This window comes from Hemitrygon akajei, chromosome 7, assembly GCF_048418815.1.
Source record: "Hemitrygon akajei chromosome 7, sHemAka1.3, whole genome shotgun sequence".
Taxonomy (NCBI): domain Eukaryota; kingdom Metazoa; phylum Chordata; class Chondrichthyes; order Myliobatiformes; family Dasyatidae; genus Hemitrygon; species Hemitrygon akajei.
In genome coordinates, this window is record NC_133130.1 from 167,194,934 (window position 1) to 167,218,644 (window position 23,711).

At 41.4% G+C, this 23,711-nt stretch overlaps 1 protein-coding gene across 6 annotated transcripts in view; it reads left to right on the forward strand.

Annotated features, from left to right (window-relative positions):
- Positions 1–23,711, forward strand: part of rbm18 (RNA binding motif protein 18) — a 69,660-nt gene that overhangs the window by 18,220 nt on the left and 27,729 nt on the right. For all 6 annotated transcript variants that reach the window (XM_073052533.1, XM_073052534.1, XM_073052535.1 and 3 more), the window contains exon 3: positions 15,558–15,684. In XM_073052533.1, the coding sequence (XP_072908634.1) occupies positions 15,558–15,684 (127 nt within the window). The remainder of the gene's footprint in view (positions 1–15,557; positions 15,685–23,711) is intronic.

The window sequence follows — 23,711 nt, forward strand, 5'->3', positions numbered from 1 at the left end:
ACTGTCGAAATGTTCAGCTATTTAATGGATGAGTTTTAATTTTGATGATATTACAAGAGTCATACTTGATAAGTCACTGGCTGATGTTTTTCGCTGCAAGATGTTGATGATGAATTGCATAATGGATTGCAAACAGACTTGGAATTTCTTGTTTCATAAATGCCACTAAACCAGCATAGCTACCAGTCATATATGGTGTTCCATCTATTGCACAAGAAATCATGCTTCTAATTGGAATACTTTTATTTTCAATATACATTTTGGACTCGTTTTAGATTGATTCATTGATATTTGGTTTCAACTTTTTACAAAGAGAATCTCTTCATAAACTTTTCTATTTTTGATAAGCCATACTTTGATTCTGATATGCCATCACCAATGCCTCGTCGTCTCCCACGGTTGTATCCCATCCAGTTGTATCCCAAATTTTTTTTTGTAGCTCGGTGCATAGTTGATACTCAGTGTCTTCACCCATTTCGTCAATACAACGAGCTACAGAGTTATTTCTTAGAGGAATTGATTTTAAAATACTGGTATCCATTTTAAGAACAGTGGTGAGCACTTCTGATACAGCAGGCATTGTTAATCTTTCACCCATTGTATGAGATTTCCCACACTTTGCTATCATTTTGGAAATGTTGTAAGAAGCAATGAGACCACTATCAAGGTCATTTTTAGCTTTCTTGGCAAATGACTCGAGTGTGCAAGGCTTTTCAAATGCTTCTTTCATCTTCTGGAACTGAGTAATACCATAAGTAGCCTTTTCAACGTGTCTTTTACGGAAGTGTTCCTCCAATCTTGATGGTTTCATGGCTTCATTAGGCAGTACAGTATTACAAATAAGACACATGGGGCGTCACTGATCTGATGGGAATGGAATAAATCCATACTCCAGGTTTGTGACATTGTATTGACACACTTTCTGTAGTTTCTGTTTCTTAGCAGTTAGCATTCAGGGCTTCGCTGCTTTATTTGACTAATAGAGGTTGCACTGTACATATTTATCCATTATGAACGGGGCTAAATTCATTGTAAATTGTCCTGCAATTAATTTAGGGTTAAATCAGGGGTTGTTGGGTGGTACGGCTCGTTGGGCCTGGAGGGCCTATTCTGCACCGTATCTCTAAGTAAATAAATGCACAATTACTTTGGTAAATTAACTGAGGATGCAACCATCTTGTGGATATTCTTTGAACTTGCGCTTTGTGGTACTAGTTTTGTCTACTATCATTGGTTTACTATGTGGTGTGTCATATGACGTGGGTGATCGTGGTCTTCCCATGTGTTCTTGACAAATTCTACAGAAGTGGTTTGCCATTACCACCTTCTGGGCAGTGTCTTTACAAGTCAGGTGATCCCCACCCCCAGCCATTATCAAAGCTCTTCAGAGTGTCTGCCTGGCATCTGTGGTCATACAACTAGGACTTGTGATATGCACTGGCTGCTCCCATGGCTTCACATAGCCCTGATCAGGGCGGCTAAGCAGGTGCTACACCTTGCCCAAGGGTTCATTTCATAGCTTGTCACACCAGACAGTCAGTCATTCTTGTCTGGCGCGTAGTGTCAGGATTGGTCTCCTTTCAGATTAAGCGGGTCACGGTATGAACGTTCCTGACTCGACCCTTGTTTTTTACGAGGCTGAGTGGCTAGCTCGACGCTCAATCTGGCACGGATGGAAAGCGTGCCCGGGGGAGGCGACTGGGTTCGAACTCGGGAACCTTCGCTTCCTAAGTCCAGCACTGATGCCACTGCGCCATCAGCCGGGTGACCTGCACTATAGTGGAGGGAAGGAGTGCCTTACACCTCCTTTGGTAGAGATGTGTCTCCACCTGCCTCCCAGGCCTACTATGTACTGGTTATTTAATCATATTTTATTCTAAAACAATCTGAGAAAGAAAGCACAGAGTCAGTGAAAAAATAGTACATACTTGATATAGTTGATATTCAAAGTAGAGTTTATCCTTAAATTAATAGAACACTATAGCACAGAAGCAGTGCCTTTGGCCCATCTAGTCTATGTCAAACTGCCTAGCCCTATTGACCTGCAGCTGGACCATAACCTCCTGTCCAGGTACTTAGCCAAACTTAAGTGTTGCAATCAAATCCGCATTGGCCACTTCTGCTGACAGCTCATTTAATCCTCTAAGGTGAACTTTCACCATTAAGACATAACCTCTAGTTCTAGTTTCACTCAACCTCAATGGAAAATGCCTGCTTGCATTAAACTTCTGTACCCCTCATAATTTTGTATGTACCCATCAAAACCCCATTCATTCTCCTACCCGATAGGGAATAAAGGTTATTGGGGTGGAGATATGTCCCTACCAAAGGAGGTATAAGGCACACCTTCCCTCCGCAAAAAAACAATAGGGAATAAAAGTCCTAATTAACTTACTCACCTTTCCCTATAACTCAAGTCCTGGCAATATCCTTGTAAACTCTCTTCTGTACTCTTTCAACTTTATTGCTAACTAGACAGTTGATCTTGATATTACCTAAATATTAAGATTATCACTTAATTATCTAATATATTGATATTAGGTTATGTTAAATACCATAATAATAACGATAATTGATAATGATACCTAATCCTTTCATGTTGTCATTCACATCCTGTGGAGAAGCTGGTATGATTTATTGTTACACCAGCTTTTTTTTAACTGTATCTTAAACACAAAAAAAAGCTTTGGCAGTTTTATTACCTAAGCCACCATCTGGTGTTTGTTCCTTTCCTTTGCATTGTTGAAACGGTGTAACACTATTAATCTGAAACATATTTCTCTTAACTTTGGAACTTGTCAAGTACCCACAGATTGGACAGGTGAAGGAGCAGAGGTTCGACAGCCAGTGTGGTCTGAGGAGTTTTTAATATGGAGAGCAAAATGGAAAAACCTAATAAGTTTCCCTGTCATTAGGTCACCTCTGTGAACTCTAAATGGTTGTCAGCTCAAGGGCTCAAACATTACTGTAGAGATTTAGTTGCCACCTGAAACCTGAGACGTATGTTACTAGAATGTTTATGCCAATCTGATCTTGGTAATGTATTCAGGGGTGATATTAGAATCAGAATCAGGTTTATTGTCACCAGAATGTGTTATGAAATTTGTTAACTTAGCAGCAGCAGTTCAGTGCAAAACATAATATAGAACAAGAAGAAAAATAATAATAATAAATAAATTTACAGTATTACATATATTGATTAGATTAAAATCGTACAAAAACAGAAATAATGTTTATTTAAAAAGTGCGGTAGTGTTCACGGGTTCAATGTCCATTTAGGAATCGGGTGGCAGAGGTGAAGAAGCTGTTCCTGAATCGCTGAGTGTGTGCCTTCAGGCTTCTGTACCTCCTGGCTAATGGTAACAGTGAGAAAAGGGCATGCCCTGGGTGCTGGAGGTCCTTAATAATGGACGCTGCCTTTCTGAGACACCGCTCCTTGAAGATGTCCTGGGTACTTTGTAGGCTAATGCCCAGGATGGAGCTGACTAAACTCAACCCCCTGCAGCTTCTTTTTTGCTTCTGAGTAGTAACCCCCCCCCCCCTCCCCATACCAAACAGTGGTGCAGCCTGTCAGAACACTGTCCACCTTCCCGTACCAGACAGTGATACAGCCTGTCAGAATGCTCTCCACCTCCCCCAATACCAGACAGTGATGCAGCCTGGCAGATCACTCTTCACGGCACATCTATAAAAGTTTTTGAGTGTAGTTGTTGACGTACCAATTCTCTTCAAACTCCTAGTGAAGTATAGCTGCTGTCTTGCCTTCTTTATAACTGCATCGATATGTTGGGACCAGGTTAGGTCCTCAGAGATCTTAACACCCAGGAACTTGAAACTGCTCTCTCTTTCCACTTCTGATCCCTCTGTGAGGGTTGGTATGTGTTTCTTTGTCTTACCCTTCCTGAAGTCCACAATCAGCTCTTTCGTCTTACTGATGTTAAAGTATGCTCATACTTCAGCATCCAGGTAAAAGAAATTGTAAAAGTAATAGAAAAAATATTTCTACTCATTTTATATCCCCACCTACCCTCTTAATACATCTGTACTGCAAGTTCTTGCTTTACTTTGAGATGAATTTAAGTACTGCAAATTAGGGTGCCACAGTAATGTGGCAGTTGTTGCAAAGCTATTACAGCTCAGGAGTCAGGGTTCACTTACGGTGATGTCTGTAAGAATTTTGCTCGTCCTTCCCATGAGCACATGGGTTTCCACCGGGTCTCCAGCTTCCTTCAAAGCCGTACCAGTTGGTAGGTTAATTGATCATTGTAAATTGTCCTGTGATTAGGCTAGGGTTAAATAGGTGAATTACTGGGCCATAAGAATGAAATATATTCTAAGAAATTGGAGAAAACTTATCAGAATATTAAAATTTATCAAGCACCAAGCCATACACCACCAGCCTCAGGAAACGTTATTGCCTAACAATCATCAGGCTTTGAACCAGCATGGATAGTTTCATTCACCTCAACTCTGAATGATTCCACAACCTTCCTACTCACTCACAAGGATATTACAAGTCATATTCTCAGTATTACTTAACTTATTTGCACAATTTGTTTTCTTCTGCACATTGGAATCAGAATCAGGTTCAACTTACAATTGACTTTATTTTCCATGTGCAGTGCAGTGGTAAGGACAGCATCACAGACACCACACTACATCTAGTTAAACACAATATAAATACTCACAATAGATAATAAATACTAAAGATTAATGCGTGTAAATTAAAATACAAATACACATAATAAAACTGGCTGTTTTTACTGTTAAAGGTGCTATGCATGTTATATGTTCAAAATTGGGTGTTTAGGAGGCGAATGGAGGAAGACACAAAACTGGATCAGACTCTTCTGGTGCTGATGGGCAGGGACTAGTGGCAGTGTCCAGATGGCTTGAGAGTGTAGTATGTGTAAAGTCCTCTACTGTTTGTTGAGCCTCCTTTAATGTCCGTCTCCAATGGACTGCTGAGTGATTCTTGTTCCTGGCCAATGATTTTACTACTTAGTCTGACAATTCTGTTGAGTGGGCTGAGGTTGATGGTGCTCATTGCTCCAAACCATGCCATGATGCTGTAGGTCAATATTGATTCAATTAAGTATTTATAAAATGTCTGGAGAATCGGTGGCTGAACCTGAAGTTTCCACGTCTCCAACCTGAAGTTGTTGGCACTTGGACAGTATCAACCCACCATTGGTCTTAAAGGTGATGTTGTTATCTATAGTGCCAAGGTATTTGTATTCTCCAACACTATTTTCAGGGTTGGGACAGTGTACTGTTGTTTTCTGAAGTCCACTGCCGTTTTATTGGGTTTCAGGTTCAGATAGTTGTTTGCACACTACCTTGCACATTTATTGATTTCCTCATTGATGCAGTCATCAGTGTTGGTAGTGTCAGTGATAACTGTGTCATCTGAGTACTTGGTGTACTGCATGTCTGGGTGTGAGCTTCTGCAGTCATCTGTGTAGTGTGAACAAGACTGGTGAGATAACCAAGGCCTGTAATGCTCCATTTGATAAGTAGTGAGGTCATGGAACCTATACAGATTGAAGAGGAGGAGCTGCTTGCTATCTTGAGGCAAATCAGAGTAGATAAATCCCCAGGACCTCACAGGGTATTCCCTCGGACCTTGAAGGAGACTAGTGTTGATGATACAAAGATTGGTGGTGTAGTGGACAGTGAGGAATGTTTTCAAAGCTTGCAGAAGGATTTGGGCCAGCTGGAAAAATAGGCTGAAAAATGGCAGATGGATTTGAGGTATTGCACTTTGGAAGGAAAAACCAAGGTAGATCATACAAGGTAAATGGTAGGACACTGAGGAGTGCAGTAGAACAGAGGGATTTGGGAATACAGATACAAAATTCCCTAAAAGTGGCATCACAGGTAGATAGGGTAGTAAAGAGAGCTTTTGATACATTGGCCTTTATAAATCAAAGTATTGAGTATAAGAGTTGGAATGTTATGGTGAGGTTGTATAAGGCATTGGTGAGGCCGAATTTGGAATATTGTGTGCAGTTTTGGTTACCGAATTACAGGAAGGATATTAATAAGGTTGAAAGAGTGCAGAGAAAGTTTACAAGGATGCTGCTGGGATTTGAGAAACTGAGTTACAGAGAAAGATTGAATAGGTTAGGACTTTATTCCCTAGAGCGTAGAAGAATGAGGGGAGACTTGATAGAGGTATATAAAATTATGATGGGTATAGATAGAGTGAATGCAAGCAGGCTTTTTCCACTGAGGTTAGGGGAGGAAAAAACCAGAGGACATGGGTTAAGGGTGAAGGGGGAAAAGCTTAAAGGGAACATGGGGGGGGGGGGCTTCTTGTCACAGAGAGTGGTGGGAGTGTGGAATGATCTGCCAGATGAAGTGGTAAATGCAGGCTCACTTTTAACATTTAAGAAAAACTTGGGCAGGTACATGGATGAGAGGGGTATGGAGGGATATGGTCTAGGTGCAGGTCAGTGGGACTAGACAGAAAAATGGTTCGGCACAGCCAAGAAGGGCCAAAAGGCCTGTTTCTGTGCTGTAATGTTCTGTGGTTCTATATTTGTCTGTTAGTGTTCATATAACCATTATATCTCACTTTTTGATGTCTGTCTGTGAGGAAGGAGATGATGAGGAGTATGAGGTGGGGGTTTTACATCCATTTACTGGAGTTTGTGTCCCATGGGATGGGGTTCCATGGTGCATTGGAGAAGTCCACAAGCAACATCCTAACAAATGGTCCGGGCCTCTCCAGATGTGTGTAAGTATGGCGCAGTAACGTTAGTACTGCATCATCCACACCTTGTTTCAGCCTATAAACAAACTGGAAAGGGTCAGTGAGCCCACTTACTATCACCTGTAGCTGCGGTGGGAGGAGCCTTTCAAAGGACTTCATTACCAGCGATGTTAGAGCTACAGGATGGCAGCCATTATTGCAGGTGGGGTTGCTCTTCTTGGCAATTGGGCATCTGGTGGCAGTTTTCCAAATGGTATGAAATGTTCAGAGAGCAGTGTTTGAAACCATCATTGGTTGTTCATCTGCCTTTAGGTTTAGTGTTGCATAAATTCTATTGCATATCCTTATTTTCCTGTAAGAAAACTGAATCTCAAGGTGGCATATAATAATCGGGAATCAGAGGACATCACAGATTTTATAATCCTACATGAGCTCTCAGACCTCCCTCCACCAGTCTCTTAAACATAAACAATCTCCTTCGAGTCATCTTTTGTGAACCCTAAGTTCCTAAATTGGGGACTTCAGTACCTAAAACTGTAAGGGATGCAGACTCAGTTGACGCCAGCTCAAAACCTTTTTAACTAACATCTTTTTGTCTTTTTTGTGTTTTTTAAAATGTTTTATTTTCATCTTCACACTTTTAACCGATTGTAAAACACTTTGCACTACATCATCTGCATGAAAAGTGCTCTATAAAGTTATTATTATCACTTTGATAATAAATTTTCTTTGACTATTGGTCAGTGCCGTAAAGTTGGGATTAAGTTGCTAAATATAAATGAAATATCAGTTTTCATACTTTAAGATTTTGTAACAGGACTAGGTCAGATTCAGCTAGCATTGTTCCTCAGGAGGGTACAATCACTAAGGTGATTGATTTAGCATATGTGGCAGACTGCTGTTTTATTGCTCTGGGTGTTTTGAAGATTATTGTTTTGAAAGAAGCCTTGACTCTAATGGCAAAAATGTTTGAATAGTTGATGCTGTGCCAGGCGGAAAGCCAGAGGAAGAGGAAAGAGAAGAGAACTGGGGAGAAGGCTGTCGTGACTCACGTTCACATCAGTTGTCAGGAAGTGGAGGACGAACTTGCCTGGCAGTGAAGTGCGTGGCTGCTGCTCTGTGGGCAGCTGGGAGCTCGTTAATCATGACTGCTGCCCACACCACGAACCTTCAGTATATTATACTAATGAACCAAATATTACACCCGGTCCAGAATCGCACCTTCGCATGGTTCCAATTTTATTGTCAGAATCTGGCAAGTTCTTGTGTAAAAGAAAGCAGTCAAAGTGATTGCCCTGAAGTTTACACACCTCACTGATAAGCAAACAGCTAAGTGGTTTTGTCGGCAACTGAAGTACAGTATTAACATCATTACAACAGTCTAGCTGTAACTTAAATACTTCCTCGTCATCAACTTCAAAGTAAATAGACCCAGCATTTTAAAGTCTATTCAGATGAGTACCATTACTTAATGTTTTTATTTCTTTTCCTTTATAATTTATTTTCAGCATTTTCTGCGACATGAACCATCCACATCAATTATTTTTACAAAATAATTTGCAATTTTCAATTACTGATCATCTAGAGAACTTTAACATTCTAATAAAATTTTTCTACGTCTCTGTCTGTGCTAAAGCACTCATATATCACGGAAGCCAGCCACCCTTCTGTGAACTCTGTCTGTACTTCTCACTGCCACAGTAAAATTGCCAGCATAATCAAAGACGCCACCCAGCCCGGATGTACTTTTTCCCCCTTCACTGAACTAAAAATACAAAAGCCTAAGAGCACATATCAGCAGGCCCAAAGACAGGTTCTACCCTGCTGTTATAAGATCAGTTCCCTAGCATGATAATGAACTCATAATCCCTCTCGTTAATAACCTTGCTTATTGTTCACCTGCACTCCACTTTCCCTGTAGCTGTCACATTTTATCCTCCATTCTGTTATTGTTTTACTTGTTCTACCTCAATGTACCATGTAATGAACAGTGTGCAAGACAAGCTTTTCACTGCAACTCAGTACATGTTACAGTAATAAACCATTTCCAATTCCATTCCAAGTATAGAGGAACTATCAGAATCAGGTTTATAATCACCGGCACGTGACATAAAATGGCAATATTTTAAAGTATTTCTTTGCTTCTTTCACATGAAGTTAGCACACGCCAACTTTCCTTATTTTCTCTGCACTCTATAAGGTTCTACCACCCATCTACAATAGAGGCACCTGCAACATCCATCTTAAGCTCATGACCCTACTGGAGCATAGGCCACTGACAGTAGCTCACCAGAGTCCTCTGTCTGGGCCAGTCTTTCAAGTTGTCTCTTCAAAGATTCTTCCTCTCCTAGGGATGAGGTCTTCAGGGTTTCTCTTGGCATTTCTGTAGCTCTGGGTTTTTACAGGATGGGGTTGCTAGCCTCATTCCCAACCATCCTTTGGCAGCAGACTTGGGACTGTCTATGGCAGAGGTAGAGGCAGTTTACTTTGGCCAATTAACCTATTACACTGATCAAGGAATAAATGTGGGTGCAGATCTCAGGAGAATACTCTTGAGCAAAGCAGGCTAAGAGATGATGTAATAAAGGTATATAAAACTGAGAGGCACAGACAGATAGAAAGCAAAAAAAGTATAGGCTTAATGTGAAGCGGAGGACATTTAAAGGGGATCTGAGGGGTAAATTATTCACTCTGCTGGTCAGGGTCTGTTGTGTTCTAGCTGTCTGCGTGATACACAAGCCAGAGTAATACGGTATGGAGAGCAGCTTCCCATCTCCACGTAGCTGAAGGATCCAGAGGAATGGCAGAGACTGATACAGTTTGGCCCTAGTGGCATCACAGGAGTTGCCAGTCAGCGTTGAACTCAGCGTAGGACTGCTTTAGGGACTCCCGCTCCAGATTTTTCCTTGGATCTACTCCCAAAGCCTTTCCCGTGAGTGGGTTTAGCCGCAAGGCTGTGGAGGTTTGAGATCAGCGTTTTCCTTCAAGTAGGTGAGCTGCCAGTGATCTGCCTGGAAATGTGTTGTATCTTTAAAAAGCTCATTAGTTTGGAATATACTAGTGCTTGAACCCCAGGCTTCCCTGGGCCTTTCTTTTCAGCGCCAAGCTGCGGAGTCAGGTCAGGTCAGGTCAGTGCTGAGGAGAGTAAAGCGTCTCGGAGAAGTGAGCTAAACACCAGTTCGTCCTCTGTCCTCAGCCTCAACACCTTTATCTTTTTAGTCTGGCTCAGCACTTAAATCATCCAAACTGTGATCTCAGTCTAGACAATTCTATTATGCCCTTTGATATGGTGGAGTTATCGATGATCAAAGTTATTCAGTGTATCTTTTCTTCAGACCCCCTCAATGTTGAGCTCAGTGACTTTAAGTCATACCAAGTATTTCTAGACAGCTGTTTCTATCTTGATAGCATCCTTTAATATAAAACAAATTGACTTCAGAATTGTAATGAGAGAATGGACTATATAGCGGTGATGTAGGGTAGTTGAGTACATTCAAATAGCTCTCAGTGAATGAAATGGACGTGGAGAAGTTGAGAGAGTTGCAGGGGATGGCCCCAATGGTTGTCTCACTGAAGTACATGAACTGCAATGCTAATAACACCACAACTACAGTTGGTCTTGGATACTCCACAATAAATATTTTTCCTGCTTACTTTGGTCAGATAATGGCAGATGCTCCTCACACTGCACTGACTTCTGCTCTGTTCTTTCACTGAGAGCATTGGTTTCATTATTCTTCTATTTTCCAAAATTCTTTATTTGCTCCTTATTTTTTTTCTTCCTCTTAGCCAGTCAAAATAAAGTAAAAGACAGAAGCAGGCCCTTCAGCCCACACAGTCCATGCCCAGCCTTTTAATCTGCTTACTCCCATCAAACTGCATCCAGACCATAGCCTCCATATCCCTCCCATCCACGTACAGATCCAAACTTATCTTAAACATTGAAATTGAACTTGTGCTGGCAACCTATTGCACACTTCTGAGTGAAGAAGTTTCCTGTCTTGTTCCCCTTAGTCAGCTTTCACCCTTAACCGGTGAGCTCTGTGGTCAACATCCCAGTGAAATATTTTAATTGAGGAGGTTCACAACAACGATCCCAGGAATGAAAAGATTTAATGTATGAGGAACATTTGATGGTTCTTGGCTTGTACTCGCTGAGTGAGGGGGTTTGCATTGAAACCTTTCTAATGTTGAAGGACCTAGTTGGAGTGGATATGGAGATTATATTTCCTATAGTGGGAGAATCTCGGAACAGAGGGCACAGCCTCATAATAGCGGGGCATCCATTGAGAACGGAGATGAGAAGGAATTTCTTTAGGCAGAGGGTGGTGAATCTGTGGAATTCATTGTCACAGGCGGCTGTGAAGGCCAAGTCATTGGGTGTATTTAAGTCAAAGGTTGATAGGTTCTTTATTAGTCGGGGTGTCAAAGGTTACAGGAAGAAGGCAGGAGAATGAGGTTCAGAGGGATAATAAATCAGCCTTAGTGAAATGGTGGAGCAGACTCGATGGGCCAAATGGTCTAATTCTACTCCTAGGTCTAATGGTCTTATGTTAACAAGTCACAGAAAGTTAGCATGTAATGGCTGAATAAACATTTCCCACAATAGCTTCTTACAAAAAGAATTTTATAAGTGCTTTTGAGACTTGGCAGAGAATGGGGTGGAAATGGTGTGTGTGATTGACTGACAGGCTGCATATGCATCTGTTGAATACATTGTTGTTGGTGGCAGTGTCCTGGAAATGCAGATTGGTCTGGAAAATGAGTAGCAGTACCAAAAAAGTTTGAACATTCTTTCAGAAAGATATGGATACGGGGCTGGTTTATAATGTTTCATTGGAGTCATAGAACACTACAGCATGAAAAGGTCCATTGGTTCATCTAATCTATGCCAAACTATTTATCTGCTTAGTTCCATCGGCATGCAGTCAGACCATAGTCCTCCACACCCTTCCCATCCATGTGCCTATCCAAATTTCTCTTCTACTTTGAAATGGAACCCCAATCCACCACTTCTGCTGGTGGCTCATTCCACAGTTCCACCAACCTCTGGGTAGAGAAGTTCCTCCTCATGTTCCCTTAAGTATTTCACCTTTCACCCTTAACCCATAACCTCAAGTTCGTCCAACATCGGTGGGAAAAAACTTGCATTTACCTTTTCTATACCCCTCATAATTTTATATACCTATCAAATCTCCCCTCATTATTCTATGCTCCAGAGAATCAAGTTCTAACATATTCAACCTTTTCATATAACTCAGGTGCTCAAGTCCTGGCAATATCTATACACTCTTTCAATCTTATTGACACACTTTCTGTAGGTGGGTGACCAGAACTGCATGCAATACTCTTAATTAAGCCTCACCAACATCTCTGGTCTCTTTTGGTCAAATTTTTAAATGACCAAAATCTTGTTTTCTTTGAACCCATTCCCTTGGACTTTGCAAGGTCAAATGGTATTTGGAAGATTCACTGAGATTCTTCATGAAGTACCAGTTTAACCTGTCATGTTTTATTTTGCAATGAGTACCATTTTAAAAATTGCCTCCCTCAGGCAGTTAATCTGATCAACGATTCTGGTTAGCCCCACCCCCCATCTATTAACTTAGTCACTGCACTGTAAACCCTTCAAACCACTTTTTATAATGTTGCTTACATTGTAAATACAATGCATGCTGATATTTTTATTCTTTTTATTCCATATCCATGCTTTAACCTCTCACTTTAATTTTTCTATAATTCTTTATAATTGTTGAATGCTGATGGTTTTTGTTGCATAGCACATCCTGACCAACATATCACAGCAAATTCCTGATACATATAATTGTATGTGGTGAATAAAGTTGATCTTTGATTCAAGAATGTGTAAAAGAGAATGAAATAATTGTTACTCCGGATCCGATGCAGTACAAATAAAAACTCAATTAGATAAAGAACACAATAAATATAAATAAATGAGATACTTTATATAAATAGATTGATATAGATTGTCCATTAAGTGATTCTAGGCCCAGGAGTGTCTGTGCATAAGGTGACTGACAGGAAATGATAAAGTAGTGGTGGTTGGGGGTGTGGAGGGGTGGGTTAGTGGGTGGAGGTGTTGATCAGCCTCACTGACTGGGGAAAGTAACTGTTTTTGACTCTGATGGTCCTGGTGTGGATGCCATGTTTCTTTTTTCCTGGTGGGAGTGGGACAAACAGTCCTTGAGCAGGGTGGGTGAGGTCCTTCATGATTCCACCTACATGACTGAAAATTGAGTGGATTGATACTCAAGTCAGTCCATGCAGCTAGTTTGGACCAAGTACGATAAATTTTCTTGATGCATAACCCATAACAGAAGCAATATTAACAAGATGAATAGAATACAGTCTTAAACTGAATTGTATTAAATCCCACACTTTAACGAAAAATATGCAGAATGTTTATAAATGAAAGTGCTGCTCCTTTTTTAAAAAGGTCAGCAGGCCTGCCTGTGAGGGTACATGTCAATCACTTTACTGCTAACTTGCTAAGAAAAAATTTAATTTATTTCCAGGTCCAAACAATTATTTACTTCCCTGCTTCTCCACCTTTTGTGCACTTTGTCTTTCATAACGCTTAAAAACATAGCATGGTCTTCGATACTTCCATTAGCTCTCCTGACATTAACCACTCCCCATGCTCACATGTCTGGAGAAAAGTTCATTTCAAACCTTTATTCTTGTTTATATTTATGTTATTTAGAGAGACAGCATGGAACAGACCTTTCCAGCCCACTGGGTTGTGCCACCGAGCAACCCACCTGTTTAACCCTAGCCTAATCACAGGACAACTTATAATGAGTAATTAACCTACCGACCAGGATGTCTTTGGTCTGTGAGTTGAAACCGATTTATCACAGGGAGGATGTACAAGCTCTTTCCAGAGAATGCCATAATTGAGCTCCAAGCATTAGCATCCCAAGTTTTAATAACATACGCTGTCCGCTGCGCTATTGTGGCGTACTATGTATCCAACATAATACTGATGCCTCACCAGTAACAGTGACAGATTCCTGTAAATATAGTGTGACCTGAACCTAGTACAGTGTTCTCAGGATCATGTCCCTAATAAAGCCTTTGGCAAAAATAGAAAATCACCTCCTTGAATTTACAATTCAGACCAATCTGTATGAGCATAACATGAGCAAGTGGTTTAGCACGTGTGTGATCTGTCCTCAGTAAAATCATGTCTAATCTCAAAATCAAAATCAAGTTTATTAGCACTGAAGTATGTCATGGAATTTGTTTTGCAGTAGCTGTACAGTGCAATATATAATAATAACTAAATTACAGTCAGATATACACGACAAATAAAGTAGTGCAAAAAGAGAGGGGAAAATCTTACCTCTGTGTCAGTTTCATGTAGTTTGTAAGATTTTTACTCAGGTTTATTTTTCACATATACATCGAAGCATACAATGAAATGTGTTAGCAACCAACCAGCACACCCAGGGATGTGCAGGGGTCAGCCTGCAAGTGTCACCACACATTTTGGCACCAAAATAACATGCCCACACTACACGAGCAGCAGCAGCAATAACAGCGGGATATTACAAGACAACAGTAAAACAGGTAGCATCAACATTTAATCAGGACCTGAAATGTTGACTGTTTGGTCTTTTCCATAGATGCTGCCTGGCCTGCTGAGTTCCTCCATTATTCTGTGTGTGTTGTTTGGACTTCCTGCATCTGCAGATTTTCTTGTGTTTGTGACAAAACAAGGCATTTTTCAACACAGGCCTCCAACCACAGGACAGGCCACCTCTGTGCCCCCAGATTCTCAAACTCTTAGACAGCAGGCCTCCAATCCCCAGTCTCTGACACGGAGTTGCCCTCTACCTCCAGGTCTGCCAACTTCTGACTTTGACCTACTGGGCTTTCTACCAATAGACTCACCAAGCTCTGGACTTCAACCTTCTGCCCTCTAGACTTGGGCTGAATTCTCATTTGTCCAAACGCTTATCAGTTTTGAATACAATCAGCATCTGATCTTCCACAGCCCTCTGAGAAGAGAATTCCAAAAAGGCAAAAAAAAAATCCCCCTCCCATAAGACCATAATATGGAGTAGGAGCAGAATCAGGCCATTCTTTTATGGCTGACTTGTTGTCCCTTTCAACCCCATTCTCCTGCCTTCTTCCTGTAAGCTTTGACACCCTGACTGATCAAACACCTATCAACCTCTGCTTTAAATATACCCAATGACTTAGCCTCAACATCCGTCTGTGACAATGAATTCCATAGATTTATCACTCCCAGGCTAAAGAAATTCCTGCTCATTTCTATTCTAAATGGACATCCCTTTAATCTGAGGCTATGGCCTCTGGTCCTAGACTTCCCCACAATAGCAAACATCCTCCCCATATCCACTCTATCTAGGCCTTTCAATATTTGATAGTTTTCAATGAGATCTGCCTGCTCCCACACTCATTCTTCTGAACTCCAATGAAGACAAGCCCAGAGCCATCAAACCCTCATATATTAATCCTTTCATTCCCAGGATAATTCTCATGAACCTCCTCAGGACTCTCTCCAATGCCAGCACATCTTTTTTGGAATATGGGGCCTAAAACTGAGCACGATTCTCCAAATGCGGTTTAACTAGTGCTTCTCATTCCTGAACAGTTGAGCTCTTATTTTGACGTTCTGGTCCCCCAGCTATGAGAGGCAACATCCCTGCACTGACTGTGTCAAGCCAAAAAATTTCTGTGAGATACTGTGAGAGTTCACTAAACTGTGTGGAGCCGCAGGTTTCCTCTGTAATGGAGTTGTGCCTTTTCAAGCCAATGATGTATTAATGAACATCCCCCGTCTTTGCAGGTATAATCTTCTAAAGCTGCTGCAGAAGTTTGGAAAAGTGAAGCAGTTTGACTTCCTGTTCCATAAATCGGGTCCACTTGAGGGGCAACCTCGAGGTTACTGCTTCGTGAATTTTGAGACTAAAGAGGTAGGTATTGTTGGATTAGAATGTATAACTGTTATTTCTCTTGTAGATAAACTTTCTAATGCTTGTTTATATTTTAATATATTTATCTGTATGTAATTGTTCAGAGTGTTTTGTAGTGGATACAGCTGTGGATACTGTACCATATTACTTGAATAGGGGCTTTCATAGGTTATATTGTTTGGAAGTGTGAAACTTTGTAATACAGTTTGTAATTCATTTTTCAAGTTCTTTGCACTTGGAATTAAAGTCTTATTAGTATTACTATTATTCCTGGATTTGAAACTTGGCTGTACTGATAGTTAAAGTTTTTCTGAAAACATCCAAACATTGCTTCCATTAAGTTTGATGAGGAAGGGGCACCGGTTTTTTTTAAAGATTAGCTTTATTTGTCAAATGTACATCGAGCTATACAGTGAAAGGCATTGTTTGTGTTAAATCAGCAAGGAATCAGAATCAGGTTTAATATCACTTACATGTGAGATTTTTTGACTTTGCAGCAGCAGTATAACACAATAATATATATAATAAGTAGTGCAAAACTGAAAGTTAAAAAGTGTGCAGTAGTGTTCATGGGTTTACTGTCCATTCAGAAATTGGATGGCAGAGGGGAAGAAGCTGTTCCTGAATCGCTGAGTGTGTGTCTTCACACTTCTGTAACTCCTCCCTGATGGTAGCAATGAGAACAAGGCATGACCTGGGTGATGGGGATCCTTAATGGGAGACTCTGCCTTTCTGAGACACACTCATAAAACCATAGAACATTACAGCAAAGAAACAGGCCTTTTGGCCCTTCTTGGCTGTGCCGAACCATTTTTCTGCCTAGTCCCACTAACCTGCATCTGGCCCATATCCCTCCATACACCTCTCATCCATGTACCTGTCCAAGTTTTTCTTAAATGTCAAAAGTGAGCCCGCATTTACCACTTCATCTGGCAGCTGATTCCACACTCCCACCACTCTCTGTGTCAAAATCCCCCCCCCCCCCCAATGTTCCCTTTAAACTTTTTCCCCCTTCACCCTTAACCCATGTCCTCTGGTTCTTTTCTCCCCTAACCTCAGTGGAAAAAGCCAATCAATGTAGTGTCATTGGCAAATTTAATTAACAGATTGGAGCTGTGGGTGGTGATGCAGTCATGGGTGTACGGTGAGTAAAGGAGGGGACTCAGTACACAGCCCTGAGGGGCTCCTGTATTGAGAGTCAGAGGGTTGGAGTTGAGGGAGCCCACTCTTACAACCTGCTGGAGATCTGACAGGAAGTCCAGGATCCAGCTGCCCAAGGCAGGGTCAAGGCCAAGGTCTCTGAGCTTCTTGTCGAGCCTGGATAAACACAAGAGTCTGCAGTTACTGGAAATCCAGAGTAACACACACAAAATGCCAGAGGATCTCAACAGCTCAGGCAGCATCTATGGAAATGAATAAACAAGCAATGTTTCGGCCGAGACCCTTCATCCAATCCTGATGAAGGGTCTCAACCCAAAACATCAACTCTTTTTCTTGTTTCCATAGATGCTGAGTTCCTTCATTATTTTATGTGTGTTGCTCTGAATGTCTATGTATAATCTTTGCGACAATAACATTTCAGTGCCATCAACAGGGGAGAAGTTAATAATATGTATGATCTTACTAATTAAATGTTTACTTTAGATTAACAAAAATGCCTTGGGAGGTTAGAAAGGCATTAATACCTACTTATTAACGAACACCTCTATTACTATCTAATACCTTCTACATTTTAATTTCTAAGAATGTTATCTTTTAAATTTGCCACTATATATACCTTTTCCTTCTTGATTAGGGACTCTTTTAATGTTTATAATGTTTACAAACATTCCTTTAATGGTTAATGTTTCTTACTCGAGAAGATGCAATGTTTGTGGGGTTTTAAAATACAATCAGTTAGTTTCCTACTGTTTCCTTTTAAATTTTGCAAGAATAGTGACTAGTGAAATTAACGTTTTGATATTCCTTGTATAAAATGTTAAACCTGATATAACACACAATTGAATGCATGCATGTTTGAAAGTGAGGGTAAGTCGTGTTATTTTCAGTACCTTCAGGGACTTTTAAAAATATTTACACAGACCTGTACCCTAATTTTCACAACCCACTTGTGTATAACTTAGAAAACTAAACTATTGGCCGGGAGCAGAGTTTCAAATATTAGAGCATGGTAGCACCAAAGGAAAATAAAGTCCAGATGACCTTTGCCAAGAACATGAGGCACGACTCCCGAGCCTTTCTGTTTACCAGTCAGCTATACAGCCCTTAATAATCGATGACCTGAGGTGCCCTCCCTCAGGTGTTTTTTTCTCTATTGACTTCACTTCCTCTCACATGCTAATAAGGTGCATTTAGCATTTTCCTGCCAAGAAAAGGAGCCCTCAAAATCAAAACCAGCCTTGGCTGTGAAGGACAGCCAGCCCTTGAATGTTGATTTATGTTGCCATATTGTTTAAATGAATCTTGTTAGCTGTGTTGTGCTAACATATTCTCTGGACCTGTTTCTTGGCAAGATTGGGTACAAAGCCTGCTGTGTTTAAAATCATCACCTGACCGCAGACACGAGATTTATGATTGTTACAGAGTGGATCACAGCATTCTGTGAGGAGAAGTAACTTGGCCTTAAACTGTCACAGGCAAACAACTAACTGTTTCTGTTCTTTTTCTTGGCATCTCTCGAGATCCACTAATCATTTTGAGCCTAGATTGCCTATCCCTAGCTTTGTCCACCCTTTGACACTTTGCACTTTTGACTAACTTATCTGCTCTTTTCTGCCTGCTTATAACTAACTTTTATATGTAAACATTGTCCATCACACCCTCCCCTCCCCCATGTCCGTGTATCTCTGTAGAAATAAAATGTACTAATGAGTCCACCTACCTTCTCACTTCTCAGTTATAGATACAATCAACAAAGATTCTGTCACCAACCTTCATAGTTCAAAGTAAACTTATTACCAAACTACATGTATGTCACCATATACAACCCCACGATTCATTTTCTTGCAGGCATTCACAGTAAATAAAAAGAAACACAATTGAGTTGGTGAAAGATCACACACAAGATGGACAACCAACCAATGTGCAAAAGACAACAAACTGCACATACAGAAAGAAGAAGATGATTGATTGATATATAGATAGATAAATAAATAAGCAAGGAAGCAATAAATATGAGATGAAGAGTCTTTGAAAATTGTCCATAACTTGTGGGAATAGTCCAGTGTTGGGGCGAGTGAAGTTATCGTCTCTAGTTCAAGAGCCTGATGGTTGAGGTGTAATAACCATTCCTGAACCTGGTGCTGTGAGTCCTGAGGTTCCTGTACTTTCTTCCTGATGGCAACAGTGAGAAGAGAGCATGGCCTGGATGGTGTTGGTCCTTGATGATGGATGCTGCTTTCCAGTGACAGCACTCCATGTAGATGTGCTCAATGGTTGGGAGGGCTTTATCCATGATGGACTAGGCTGCATCCATTTATCATTGTAAGCTTTTCTGTTCAAGGACATTGGTCTTTCCATACTGTGATGCAACCAGACAGTATACTTATCATCACAGATCTATAGAAATTTGTCAAAGGTTTAGATGAGCTGCCAAATCTTTGCAGTCTTTTCCTTTAGAACCCCACAAGTTTGTAATAGTTCAGACCATCTGTACCCTTACAATCCTTTCTGACCAATGAATTGATGTATTTTGTAGTACTTTTGAATTACAATCATTAGAAATAGTGTGTGTGCGCGAGCATTCTACAATGCACTGCCTGAGTGGAGCAATACCTTTTGTTTAAAATCCATTTTTGCAATTACCTAAATTTTCTTTGTAACTGATAAAGCTTTAGCCATCTATAGGTACAATCCAATGCTATTTATAGTAAAACTGATCATCTCCATTTAGCAATGATTGGATTGACTAAGAAAGCCTATACAGCAATCTTCTGTTTCATAATGGCTCTAAATCAGTAATGAATGAATAGTTCACCAGTAATTACTGTAAGATTAACTTCCAGCTTTACCTCTTTTATTGAAGACAAGCGCAATCTGACATTCCTAATTATTTAAGAAAATTATAATAATAAGCCTTACTGGCATCTTCCCCTTTCTTCCCAGTCCTGATGAAGGGTCTCAGTCTGAAACATTGACTGTTTATTCATTTCCATGGGTCCTGCTGAGTTCCTCCAGTATTTTGTGTGTACTACTCTGGATTTCCAGCATTTACAGTATCTTTTGTGTTTACAATCAACCTTTGCTATTTCTTAGAAGGATCCTCCTTCCATTGACTAATATAAGCCTGTAAAGCCCCAGTGGTTTAGATGCCGTTTGGGTAACTTCCTTGTCAATTTTGTTTTAAATAATTGCTGAGATGATTGTGCATCTCTTCTGACCTGATATTTAGCATTTTATGCCTGCTGTACCCCTTCTGTTGACTAACTTTTGGCTTTCATCTGGGAGTATTCCTATCTGACCTTCCACTTAATGCTATACAGCATTTGTATCTGTTTTAAGAGACAAATTGGTGGATTACTGGTTGCTGGCCTTGTGATTTATTTTTTGACCATATAAATCAGGGTTTCCCCACCTAGTTAATGGCAGGGGTCCAAGGCCATTTAAAAAAAAGGGCTGGAAACCCCTGATATAAATCCTGAAAGCTGCCTCTTTTGGTTTAGTTTTTTTAGTTTCACAGCGTTATGACTGCAGCTTCTACTTATAACAGGGTGAAATGTTGGCCATTTGGTGATACACACAGATAATTTATAATTTGAATTAGCAGTTGTGCTGACGGCTGAAGGAAGTGTGCTTTCACAATTCCTTTACTTTCAGCAGTAACACTGACTAAAGTGCCATTTGAAAGAAGGCACACTAGCATCTCTACTTTCTTATAGGTTTGTGTTGTTATGTGCCAGCAGCAATAGACCACAGACTGAGTCAGGGTTTAATGTTAAACCACTGTATTTATTATTATCTACTTAAAATATATAAAATTAAACAAATTACTCTTCTAACCAGAAGTTAACAGTGTTATGCATTTGTGGCTCCCAATCCGTCAGGCTTAGGGGCAGTTCTTAAAATCTTAGTATGGCAAGCTAGAAAGTTCCAGTAATCCACGGAATAGGTGAGAGGAGAAACTTGTAAATCCACATTAAAATGCAACGAGGAGGCGATTACGAAGAATTCCTCAGGTTCCACACTGGGAAAGCGAAGTAACAGTCACAGAAGATCTCAGCCATTGAGTTGTATTCCGAAATCCACGTAGCAATATCACAAGGTGGCAGTCACGGAATATTCCTTAGCACAAGTGGTCACCACCTAACACACCCGAATCCATGTAAGGGTTAGCGAAAGTGGTGGCCACAGAATACTCCAAAAATCCTTGTATGGATCATAAGAAGTGACGGTCACATATCCAATATGCACTGTGTGCCGCTCAGTCACCCAATCCTTTGGGCATGGGAAACTATCAAACTTCGCCCATTACTGTAGCAAGCTCCTGCTCAGTCTCTCCCCCCTGTTCCCTCCAAATTATTTTTGGCGGATTTTTCTATAGAAGTAGTTTGCTATTGCCACCTTCTGGGCAGTGTCTTTACAAGATGGGTGATCCCAGCTATTATTAATACTCTTCAGAGATTGTCTTCCTGGCGTCAGTGGTTGCATAACCAGGACCTCTGCTGTGCACCAGCTGCTCATATGACCATCCACCACTGGCTTCACATGACCCTGATCAAGGCGATAAACTGGTGCAATGCCTTGCTCAAGGGTGACCTGCAGGCTAGTGGAGGGTAGTAGGTAGCTGTCAATCCCAGGGTTATTTGTCGGTCTTATAGTTTTTCATATTTTCTATTTTAAATGCCTGCAGGAAAATCAATCTCAATGTATATGGCTTGTTGTTTCGTATGGCAGGTGTTTTTCTCTTCACACTTCTAATTGTTTTTTGTCAAGCCACTCCTCCAACTCGTGGCCACATTGAAGGACTGCGACAAATCTGTCTGGGATCTTGGTGAGAGGGCATGTTTAGACCAGTGGGAGTACATACTGGGCTGGGGCACCACAGGGGCAAGCTGGGATTCGTGGATGCCCCATCAGTGTAGTGTTTGCGCATGGCATGTCGACTTCCGAGTCTTCTTGCAGCTGTCCAGTTTTTTCTGATAGCTGTAGTAAGGTCCAGGAGGAGTGAGTTGGTGTCGTCGATTGGATCATCGCTGGGGGGGTGGCCATTGGAGGACGCCATTGCAGAATTTCAGAATGGGACTGGTGTCACTTCCCAAGTAGGTGAAGAAAGAACAGCTGCCTGTGATTCTGTGGAGGAGGCATAGGATCTTTTTACATGGGATGATTCGGGTTAGTTTTAACACTGAGTCTTGGTTCGAAATGATGTCATGTGCAGCAGATAAATCAATAAAAATTGCTCCAATTTTCTTTTTGAGTTCAAAACCTGATTCAGTGTAAGATGTGAGTGCAAGAACTTGTTCACTGGTACTGTGATGTTGTCTGAAGCCAGCTTCTCAGTATGTAAGGATCTACCATTGGTAATATTCTGGATAAAGTAATACGCTCAAGAAGTTTGTAGGTACAGCAGAAGAGAGAAATTGGGCAGTGACTTGCTGGATCTTCTGCAGGCTCCACACACAAAATGCTGGAGGAACTCAGCAGGCCAGGCAGCATCTATGAAAAAACAGTACAGTCGATGTTTCAGGCCAAGACCCTTCGGCTGTACTGGAGAAAAAATGATGAGTAGTAGGTTTAAAAGGTGGGGGGAGGGGGAGAGACACCCAAGGTGATAGGTGAAACCATGAGGGGGGGGGATGAAGTAAAGAGGTGGGAGAAGGGGTAATTTGATAGAAGACAGAAGGCCATGGAAGAAAGAAAAGGGGGGGAAGCACCAGAGGGAGGCGATGAGCTGGTAAGGAGATAAGGTGAGAGAGGGAAAAAGGGACGGGGAATGGTGAAGATGGGTGGGGGGGGGGCATTACCAGAAGTTCAAGAAATTGATGTTCATGCTTTCATCTGGAGGCTATCCAGATGGAATATAAGATCTTGTTGCTCCAACCTGAGTGTGTGTGGCCTTATCGCAAGAGTAGAGGAGGCCATAGAGTGACATATCGGAATGGGATTAGGAAGTGGAATTAAAATGGGTGGACATTGGGAAATCCCACTTTTTCTGGCGGATGAAGCATAGATGCTCGGCGAAGTGATCTTCCAATCTACGTCGGGTCTCTCCAATATACAGGAGGCCACACTGGGAGCACTGGACACAGTTATGACTCCAGCAGACTCACAGGTGAAGTGTTGCCTCACCTGGTAGGACTGTTTGGAGCCCTGAATGGTAGTGAGGGAGGAGGTGTAGGGGCAGGTGTAACACTTGTTCTGCTTGCAAGGATAAGCCAGGACTGAGATCAGTGATGAGGGATGAATGGACAAGGGAGTTACGTAGGGAGAGATCCCTGTGGAACGTAGAAAGTCAGGGGGATGGAGATGTGCTTGGTGGTAGGATTCATTGGATATGGTGGAAATTCCAGAGAATTATTTGGTGGTAAGTGAGGACAAGAGGAACCCCATCCTTGGTAGAGTGGTGGGAGGATGGGATAAGAGCAGGCATGCATGAAATGGAAGAAATGCGGTTGAGGGCAGCGTTGATGGTGGAGGAAGGAAAGCCCCTTTCTGTGAAAAAGGAGAACATCTTCTTTCTGGAATGAAAAGCCTCCTCCTGAGAGCAGATGCAGCAGAGACAGAGAATTGAGAGCAGGGGGTGGCATTTTTACAAGTAACAGGGTGGGAAGTGGTATTGTCCAGGTAGCTGTGAGAGAATGTGGGTTTATAGTAGTCATCAGTAGATAAGCTGTCTTCAAAGATAGAGGCAGAGAGATCGAGAAGGGGGAGGGAGGTGTTGGAAATAGACCAGGTAAATTTGAGGGCAGGGTGGAAGTTGAAGGCAAAGTTGATGAAGTCAACGAGTCTGCATGGGTGTAGGAACCAGCACCAATGCAGTCATCAATATAGCCTAGGAGAAGTGTGGGGTGGACACCAATGTTGGCTTG